Genomic DNA, 10397 nt, shown 5'->3' with positions numbered 1-10397 from the left:
ATCTAGTTACTTTTAGGGATGTTTTCATTAGTTTTTATGTTAAATTCACATTTCTGGACTTTACTAGGAGTTTGTGTGTTTTTCTGTGATTTCAGGTAATTTCTGGCTGAAATTAAGGGACTTGAGCAAAACTCTGAAAAGGGCTGACAAAAGGACTGCTGATGCTGTTGGAATCTGACCTCCCTGTACTCAAAATAGATTTTCTGGAGCTACAGAACTCCAAATAGCGCGCTCTCAACGGCGTTGGAAAGTAGACATCCAGAGCTTTTCAGCAATATATAATAGTTCATACTTTATTCGGAAATTGACGACGTAACTTGGCATTGAATGCCAAGTACATGCTGCTGTCTGGAGTTAAACGCCAGAAACACGTCATGATCCGGAGTTGAACGCCCAAAACACGTTATATCTTGGAGTTCAACTCCAAGAAAAGCCTCAGCTCGTGGATAGACCAAGCTCAGCCCAAACATACACCAAGTGGGCCCCGGAAGTGGATTTATGCATCAATTACTTACTTCTGTAAACCCTAGTAGCTAGTTTATTATAAATAGAACTCTTTACTATCATATTATCATCTTGGTTTTGATCCCTGGATTGTATTTTGATCCAGTGACCACGTTTTGGGGGCTGGCCATTCGGCCATGTCTGAACCTCTCTCACTTATGTATTTTCAACGGTGGAGTTTCTACACACCATAGATTCAGGGTGTGGAGCTCTGCTGTACCTCAAGTTTCAATGCAATTACTATTATTTTCTATCCAAATCAATTTTATTCTTAATCCAAGATATACGTTGCACTTCACCTTGATGAATGTGATGATCCGTGACACTCATCATCATTCTCACCTATGAACGCGCGTGACTGACAACCACTTCCGTTCTACCTTAGGCCGGGCGCATATCTCTTAGATTCCCCAACAGAATCTTCGTGGTATAAGCTAGAATTGATGGCAGCATTCTTGAGAATCCGGATAGTCTAAACCTTGTCTATGGTATTCCGAGTAGGATTCTGGGATTGAATGACTGTAACGAGCTTCAAACTCCTGAAGGCTGGGCGTGATGACAAACGCAAAAGAATCAAGGGATTCTATTCCAACCTGATTGAGAACCGACAGATGATTAGCCGTGCCGTGACAGAGCATTTGGACCTTTTTCACTGAGAGGATGGGATGTAGCCATTGACAATGGTGATGCCCTACAAACAGCTTGCCATGGAAAAGAGTAAGAAGAATTGGATGAAAGCAGCAGGAAAGCAGAGATTCAAGAGGAGCACAGCATCTTCATACGCCTATCTGAAATTCCCACCATTGAATTACATAAGTATTTCTATCCTATTTTATTTATCTTTTAATTATCTAATCTCCCATAACCACATGGATAAGCCTGACTGAGATTTACAAGATGACCATAGCTTGCTTCATACCAACAATCTCCGTGGGATCGACCCTTACTCACGTAAGGTATTACTTGGACGACCCAGTGCACTTGCTGGTTAGTTGTGCGAAGTTGTGAACCATGGCATTGACACCATGTTTTTGGAGCCATTACCTGGGATTGTTGAAGTGAAAAGAATGAATCACAATTTCGTCTACCAAGTTTTTGGCGCCGTTGCCGGGGAACAATCAATTTTGAACAACAATTCAAACAATTGTTTCCAACCCACAATGGTGCCAAGTTTTTAATCCGACAACAACACCAAGTTTTTGGCGCCGTTGCCGGGGATTGTTCGAGTATACTTTCCAACGCAGTTAAGAACGTGCCATTTAGGTTTATGTATCTCCAAAAATTCCATTTCGAGTTCAGGGAGGTCAAAATCCAACAGCATCAGCAGTCCTTTTTCAGCCTCTGAATAAGTTTTTTGCTCAGGTCTCTCAATTTCAGCCAGAAAATACCTGAAATCACAGAAAAACACACAAACTCATAGTAAAATCCAAAAATGTGAATTTTGCTTAAAAACTAATAAAAATATACTAAAAACTAACTAAATCATACTAAAAACTATGTGAAAATAATGCCAAAAAGCGTATAAATTATCCGCTCATCACTTATCTTTTTCAAAATTCGATTTTAAAAAATTTTGTTATCTTATCTTATTTCAAATTTAAAATTTATAATTTTAGTATCTTGTTAGTTTTGGTTTCTTAAATTTTTTTTTCAAAAATTTTAAATTTTTAAACTTATCTTATTTTTAACTTAAATTCAAATTTTAAAAGTTTAGTATTTTGTTTGTTTTTCTTTTCTTTTAAATTTGAATTTTAAAATCTTTACATTTTAAAAATCTTATCTTATTTTGTTTGACTTTTTCTTTCCAAATTTAAATTTTCAAATCATTGATTGTCTCTTTCTTTTTAAGTTTCAAAAATTTTCAAAATCAAATATTTTATTTTATTTTCAAATCTTGTTAGTTAGTTATTTGTTTTATCTTATTTTAATTTTAAAAGTTTGGTGTCTCTTTAATTCTTCTTTCTCTCTCCTCTTTTTTGAAAATCTTCTTCTTCTTTTTTGAAAATTCTCAATTCTTTCTCTCTCTATTTTCGAAAATTCCCTTTAAACAAAAGACACCTGTATTTTCTTTTTCTCTCTATCTAATTCTCTTACAAGGAGCTCTCTATACTCTGACATAGAGACGACTTTCTTTTTCTCTTCTTGGATTCTTTATTCTTGTTTATGAGCAGGAATAGGGATAGAGAAGCCCTTTTTGATCCTGATCCTGAACCTGAGAGGACTCTAAGGAGGCTTCTGTAGCAAGCTCAAAGAGCAGGAAGGAACTTCATAGAAGCTCTAAGGCAAGAAGCTGAAGATACAGAAATGGCAACTAATCCAGAAGCTGGAAGAGACGCACGAAAATTCCTTGGATCTTATACTGCACCCAATTCTAACTTTTATGGGTGCAGCATCTTCATACCTGCCATTAGTGCAAACAACTTTGAGCTGAGCCTCAACTGGTCACTCTAATACAACAGAATTGCCAGTTTCATGGACTCCCACAGGAAGATCCCAACAAATTCATCTCTAACTTCCTGCAGATTGATGCCAGGGCATCTTGGCCAGTTTCACTGACCTTTTCTTTACTGTTTTTAGGGTAGTTTCATGCATTTCCTTAGGAAATAAGCTAGTTTTGGGAAGATATTCACTTACACTTTGATTCAAGCATACATTGTGCATTTTACATGATTACATGAGGATTTTGCATCAATTTAGTGACAAATTGTATGTTGCATTACCCATGACTTGGACTAGAACTTTGATGCACTCTATTGCTTGATTTCAGGACCAAAGGAAGCAAGGAAGAACCACTTAGCAGTCACGTTAATCTAATTAACGTGGCCACTAACGTGGAATGGGAAGTAACTTGCAAAGTTAATGAGAAAAGTGATTGCCAATAACGCTCTCGAAGCCATCATTGCCCACGTTAAGAGTCACATTAACTAAGTTAACGTGAACTCTAACGTGAAGAAGGGACTTTGAGCCAACATTAGTGACACTTAACATTATCACCAATGTTGGCCAATGATCATAAGTGGCCACGTTAGAGTCTACGTTAACTTAGTTAACGTGACCTCTAACGTTAAAAGGGGGAAAGAAGCCAACGTTAGTGACATTCAACATTGTCACCAACATTGGCCTAAGATGCAATGTACCACGTTAACTTGGTTAACGTGGGAGCTAATGTAAGAGGCAAAGGTGGTCGACAACGTTAGTGACACCCAACATTGTCACTAACGTTGGAAGCAACCACAAAACCCCAATGAGCTACGTTAACTTCCACGTTAACTTAGTTAATGTTGAAGCTAACGATGATGAGTGAATGATGAGCCAACGTTAGTGACACTCAACATTGTCACCAACGTTGGGGATGGCTAAGAATGGCCACGTTAGAAGCCATGTTAACCCAGTTAACGTGGACTCTAATGTGAGACATAGGGGCACATTAGAACGTTAGTGACAATGTTGAGTGTCACTAACATTCTCGAAGGTTGGCAAGGCCACGTTAGAAGCCACGTTGACCTAGTTAACGTGGACTCTAACGTGAGACATAGGGGCACATTAGAACGTTAGTGACAATGTTGAATGTCACTAACGTTCTCGAAGGTTAGCAACGCCACGTTAGAAGCCACGTTAACCTAGTTAACGTGAGTTCTAACGTGAAGCAAAAGGGGTACATTGGAACGTTAGTGACAATGTTGAGTGTCACTAACGTTCTCGGACTCAAACTTTCACTAAATGTTAACACCCCTAACGTCCTGAGCTAAAGTCTCTGCCCACTTCACACTTTCTCTCTGCAAATGAAACCAAGCCCAAATGAAGAAGAGAACTGCTTCAAACTCAAGATCCAAAGGCCCAAGACTTGAAGAATTAACTAGAAGCTGAGAAGAGTAGTATATATAGGAGTAGCTTTGAATTATTTAAGAAGTTCTGGAAGCTGGGAAATTGGAAGCATTACTCTCTATATTTTACTTTTTCTGCCCTTCTAGTTCGAGGATGTATTCTCCATCTTTGTTTTCATTTTCTAGAGGTATGAACAACTAAACCCATTTCATTGGGTTAGGGAGCTCTGTTGTAATTTGATGGATCAATACTAGTTTTCTTCATTCTTCTTCTATCTTTTCTCTTGATTTTACTTGAAAGCTTTCGATCTTCATCCCATTGGGTAGTTATCTTAGAAAAGAAACTACTCAAACTTGGATCTCTTCTGAACCTTGAAAGAGGAATGAAGATATCAAGCTAGAAATGCTTTCTCATGCTGGACCAAATTAGGTTTGGATGGATATGTGACTATAATCCTCTCAATACTTGATTTGGGAAATGCATGTGGTATAATCAGTGACCACACTTTATCTCTTCTCATGAGCAATTGACCAAGGAATTGGCTATTGATCAAGATTTGAGAGATTGAATTGCAAGAAATTGTAATTCAATCAATTAAGATTGCCAAGGAGATCAATGAGTGCATTGATTGAGGAAGAGATGAAAATGAACTTGATCCGGAGAATTGCAACATCTCCTGTGCCCAATGAACTTCCCAATTCTGATCTCACCTATTCTCTTTAATTTCTGCGTTTATTTTCATGTGCAAACACCCCATTCCCATTTACAATTCTGCAATTTAATTTCAGTCATTTACTTCCAGCTCTTTAATTCTAGCATTTACTCTTCCTATCATTTACATTACCGCCATTTTATTTTCTGCAACTCTCAACCCAAATTCTGAATTAGCTCAACTAGAACATTCTTCCCATTTAAAGTTGCTTGATCAATCAATCCCTGTGGGATTCGACCTCACTCTATTGTGAGTTTTTACTTGACGACAATTTCGGTACACTTACCGAAGGAAATTTGTTGAGAGACAATTTCCACCTGCATCAAGTTTATGGCGCCGTTCCCGGGGATTAATTGTGCATCAACAATGATTAGATTGGAAGATCACTAGATTGAGCATTTTTGTTTTGTGAATTAACTTTCTGTTTGAGTAATTGACTTTCTGTCTCAGTTAACTTCTTCCCTTCCCCCTCTACTTTTTCGTTTCTTTGTTATTTACAATTCAGTTTGCTAACCCACTAACTGTTTGATATATTGCATCACTCACAACTAACACTAATTCTGACAGCAATACTATCTGCACATATTTTTTTTCCTTGCTTGTACTTGTTGGTTGTATGACAGGGAGAAGAAGCGGGGCTTCAACTTCCTTCGATTCTGAACCAAAGAGGACCCTCCTTAGATTAAGGAGGAAAGCAAGAGGAAAACGTGCAATCGGTGCTGAAGAGGAGGAGGAACACTTTGAACTAAATATGGAAGGCAACATAGAAAACCAACATGAAGAAGAGGCTAATAACAATGGGGGAGGAGGTAGAGCAAATCATGTTGGGGAGGATAGAAGAGTGTTAAGCTCTTACATCAATCCCAACCCAGGCAACTGTGGGAGCAGCATTCAGAAGCCCACCATACATGCCAACAATTTTAAGCTAAAACCTCAGCTCATCACTCTTGTGTAGAATAATTGCTCATTTGGAGGAAGTGCTCAAGAAGATCCGAATCAACACTTGACCACCTTCTTGAGGATTTGTGACACAGTGAAGTCCAATGGAGTCCACCAGGATGTATATAGGCTGCTCTTGTTCCCTTTTTCACTCAGGGACAAGGCATTCAAATGGCTCGAATCCTTCCCGAAAGAAAGCCTGACAAATTGGGAGGAGGTAGTGAATAAGTTTTTGGCAAGGTTTTACCCCCCGCAAAGGATCAATAGGCTGAGAACTGAAGTATAGACGTTCAGACGGCAAGATGGGGAGACACTTTATGAAGCTTGGGAAAGGTTCAAAGACCTAACAAGGAGGTGTCCACCAAATATGTTTAATGAATGGGTGCAGTTGCACATCTTCTATGAAGGCTTGTCATATGAATCAAAGAAGGCAGTAGATCATTCCTCTTGAGGATCCTTGAACAAGAAGAAGACCATTGAAGAAGCCATAGATGTCATTGAAACTGTAGCTGAGAATGACTACTTCTATGCTTCCGAAAGAGGGAACACTAAGGGAGTGATAGAACTAAACAATATAGATGCTCTGCTGGCTCAAAACAAGCTCATTACCAAGCAGCTAGCTGACCTCACCAAGAAGATGGAGAGGAACCAAGTGGCAGCAATCACCACCTCATCAACAACCCAAGAAGGAGTTAAAGAAGAGGACCTTGAGCACGCCAACTACATTGGGAATTCACCTAGACAGAACCATGATCCATACTCCAAGACATACAACTCTGGATGGAGGAACCACCCAAACTTTGGGTGGGGGAATCATCAAGATCAAAGCCAAGACCAGAGACGTTACAACTCCAACAACAATACAACTCATCAACAATTTACACAGAGGACATATCAACACCCCCACAACAACACTTCTCCACAACCATATCAAAACCAAAACAACACCTCTACTCCCAATCCACCATCAATTGATGAACGACTCTCTAAGCTTGAAACCTTACTTGAAGGAATATGCCAAGAGATTCAAGAAGACAAGGTGTTCAAAGAGGAGGTGCGAGCCAACATTAAGAACCAGGGAGAGACCATCAAGAAGCTGGAATTCCAAGTGGGATGCTTAGCTGAGAAGATTCCTAAACCTACTGATGGCTTCCCAAGTGACACAGAGAAAAACGCAAGAGGAGAAGCAAAGAAAGTAAGATGGGAAGATTGCAAAATGGTCACTACAAGTGATCAAGAGGATGAAGACAAGCAAAGCAAACTCTCCCAACAGCCTGAAAACAACTTAACAGAAGAGGAGGATAGAGATCACCAAGAACCAGAAATCTCACAACAAGAGTTGCTGAAGCTCTATGCACCATTTCCCCAACTGCTCAATGGTGCTGTGGGGAAGAGAATATACTCAAGGTTCCTAGACTTGTTTGCATCTCTGCATGTGAACATACCATTCATAAAGGCCATACAACAAATGCTGCATTCATCAAGTATATGAAGGAACTTCTTCCCAGGAAAAAGCTCACTCAAAGGAGGCCAAACTATAGTGTTAAACAAGGAATGTAGTGTCCTTATCCAACCTGAGTTGCCTGCAAAAAGAAAAGACCCAGGGAGTTTTCACATCCCCTGTGCCATAGGAGAAACATTGTTCGATAGAGCACTCTGTGACTTGGGGGCAAGCATCAACTTACTGCTATTATCCTTGGTAAAGAGGCTGCAGATCAATGAGATAATGCCTACAGATGTGGTCATCAGATTGGCTGACAAGACTCAAAAGCAAGCAATAGGAGTGGTGGAAAATGTGTTACTAAAGGTTGGGAAATACTTTCTCCCAACAGACTTTGTCATCCTGGACATGGAAGAGAGTCACATTCACCCAATCATATTGGGAAAACCATTCCTAGCTACAGCCAGAGCACTCATAGATGTGGAGAAAGGGGAGCTAATATTAAGGATCCATGATGAACGGCTCAGCTTTAATGTCTTCAAACTCTCACAAGAAGCAGACCAAGAGCATAAAGAACCAAGTAAAGATCATGATGAGATGCTGAAGGAGGAAGCAAGCACTGAAGCACACCCAACCTATCTGGAGACTCCTTTGGTTGATAAACAAGGGAAACAGCAACTACCACAGCTCAAGGAAAAGTTAGAAGAACCTAAACCTCTAGAGGCATGTGAAGACAACATCACAAATCCCTTAGAAAAAGAAGTCATCAAGAGCAAGACAATATCAAAGGACACAAGGAAGAAAGTACCAAGAAAGTGGAGGAACAAAAAGATCCCTACGGAAGACTTCTCTCCAGAAGATAGAGTGATCTCAGCTTACTTCCCAGATATCCCCCCTAATCTCCCCACTATACCATCTCAGTTACCGAAAGTCTTCACAATCAACAGAGTTCTCTCCCTGGAACATGTAGAGATCATTGATACAACCAATGGATACAAGTCCACAGCGAGAGGGGAGGACTTCAAGCATTACCAACCACCCTGATGAGGGAGAAACGTCAAGCTAGTGACGCTAAAGAAGCGCTTCATGGGAGGCAACCCATGTTTTATATGCTTTTAGAAGATAGTGAATAAGTCCACATTTATGAATTCCAACCCAAACTTGACAAACACTTGGTGAAAACCTTCTGGTGCAGCATATAGTGAGGAACAAGTTTGGTGTTCAAAGCAAACCAAGATGCATGCTAGTATTGGGAGCTTTGAACAAAAAATTTTCATCACAGTGCTCCAAACTAAGTTTGGTGTCACCCCATAGTGCCACCAAAATGCATATAAGGACCCACCAATAGTTAGTTAGTTAGTTGAAATTCATAAATAAACAAGTTAATATTTTCTTTTCTTAGCCGAAAAGTTTCAATTGTCTTTGGTTTGATCTTATTCTCACCTTTCTTATTTTGTCTTTATAGGGAAAAGAAAAGGAGCATTGATGGTGATTGATTGGACAATTAAATGGGGGAGGTTCGGACACTTCATGAAGAGAATTACACACTTGTCTCAAGAAGGAATGCATGGGGAAATGTTGCCATGCAACATTGAAGAAAGGAGACCCTTGAAGACCGAACCATTCAATCTCATTAAGTGATGATCCTTGTCCTTCCTTCCTGCACAACCCCAACCGTCCATCAAGCGACCATTCTTGCAATCCACACCTTCCGTTCTCTCATGATCTTCCTATATAAGGGAACCTTAGTGCAACCTCACTTCTCACATTCAAATCCCTACTCTCCACACTTCATACTTTTGGCGTACTAAACCCCCTTCATCACAAACTGTCCTAGGCAACTCGTTCTTCACCTATCCGTATCCTCAAATCACCTCAAAACAGCAACTCAAATTCATGGCATCATCAAGCTCAAAGAGGCAAAAGAGGAAGGAACCCATGGAGAGTGTTCCATTCGATGAGAATAGATTCAAAACTGCCTTTCATGAACGTGAATTTGAGCGGATAAGGGCCAGAAAGATATTGCCAGAATTAATCTTCCAAATCAATGCAAATGAGTCACCACAGATTCGGGAGAAAATCAAAGAGAGAGGGTGGCAATTGCTCACAAGTCCAGAGGGGAAGATTAATGGAAACCTCATCAAATATTTCTATGCAAATGTAGTGAGAGAAGGCAAGACCAAGGCCCCGACCTTCAAAAGCTACGTGAGAGGAAAGGAAGTGGACTTCAGCCCAAATGCCATAACAAGAGCTCTTCATTTGAAATCACCTCATTTTGATGAGGCCAGCTATCAGGAAAGGATAAGTAAAAGCCCTGACAATGATGAGCTCACAGAGATAGTAACGGACATCTGTGTTATAGCAGCGGATTGGGAGAGGTACACAGATGGGAGACCTAAGTTCATCAAGAGGGGAGACCTTAGCCCTGAAGCCAAGGGGTGGTTTGAACTCGTAAGAAGGTCCATTCTACCAGCTGCAAATAATTCAGAGGGATTCAAGATTCAGCTGAGAAGGCTGATTCAGGTGCCAAGCTCTGGTACCCTAGCACCATTCTTAGGTTGTGCAACAAGGCCAAGGTAGTATTTGAGGACAGTAATCCAGACTGGGTGAACCCAGGGAGGCCAGTTACCCTCGAGCAATTGGTCTATACCACACCTGCTCAGCAACTAAGAAGGCCACATATAGGAAAGCAAAAAGCCAAGGGAGGAACTCATCAAGAGGAATATCACCAGGAAGAATATCAACAAGAAGAGCATCATGACCCAACCAACTTAAATATGACTCACTTTCTAAGAGCCATTGAAGATTTGGGAATGAGACATATGGAGGGACAATAGCAAATACTTCACATTCAGTCCAAATGAATGAAACAACAAGAAGAGTGGCAGAAACAACACATGGAGCAGTAACAGGAGCAATACTCCCAACTGACTCAAGCCATCCACCAAGTTACTGAGAGGCAAGAGCGTCAAGATA

General features: G+C 40.2%; 1 protein-coding gene across 1 annotated transcript; it reads left to right on the top strand.

Moving 5' to 3' along the window:
- Nucleotides 1-7196: 7196 nt before the first annotated feature.
- On the top strand, nt 7197-8465 carry LOC130966617 (uncharacterized). The gene is made up of 2 exons (XM_057891433.1): nt 7197-7387; nt 7475-8465. The coding sequence occupies exons 1-2, from the start codon at nt 7197-7199 to the stop codon at nt 8463-8465; spliced, it is 1182 nt and encodes a 393-aa protein (XP_057747416.1).
- Nucleotides 8466-10397: the final 1932 nt, after the last annotated feature.

This window comes from Arachis stenosperma, chromosome 3 (genome assembly GCF_014773155.1).
Source record: "Arachis stenosperma cultivar V10309 chromosome 3, arast.V10309.gnm1.PFL2, whole genome shotgun sequence".
Classification (NCBI taxonomy): Eukaryota; Viridiplantae; Streptophyta; class Magnoliopsida; order Fabales; family Fabaceae; genus Arachis; species Arachis stenosperma.
This window is presented reverse-complemented; position numbering and strand designations above follow the sequence as displayed.

What these genes read in the sequence shown, in the direction of transcription:
- LOC130966617 (XM_057891433.1), top strand. Translation starts at nt 7,197, where the DNA reads ATGGTCACTACAAGTGATCAAGAGGATGAAGACAAGCAAAGCAAACTC. An exon ending in GGGAAGAGAATATACTCAAG is followed by an intron (nt 7,388 to 7,474) that starts GTTCCTAGACTT and finishes AAGTATATGAAG; the next exon opens with GAACTTCTTCCCAGGAAAAA.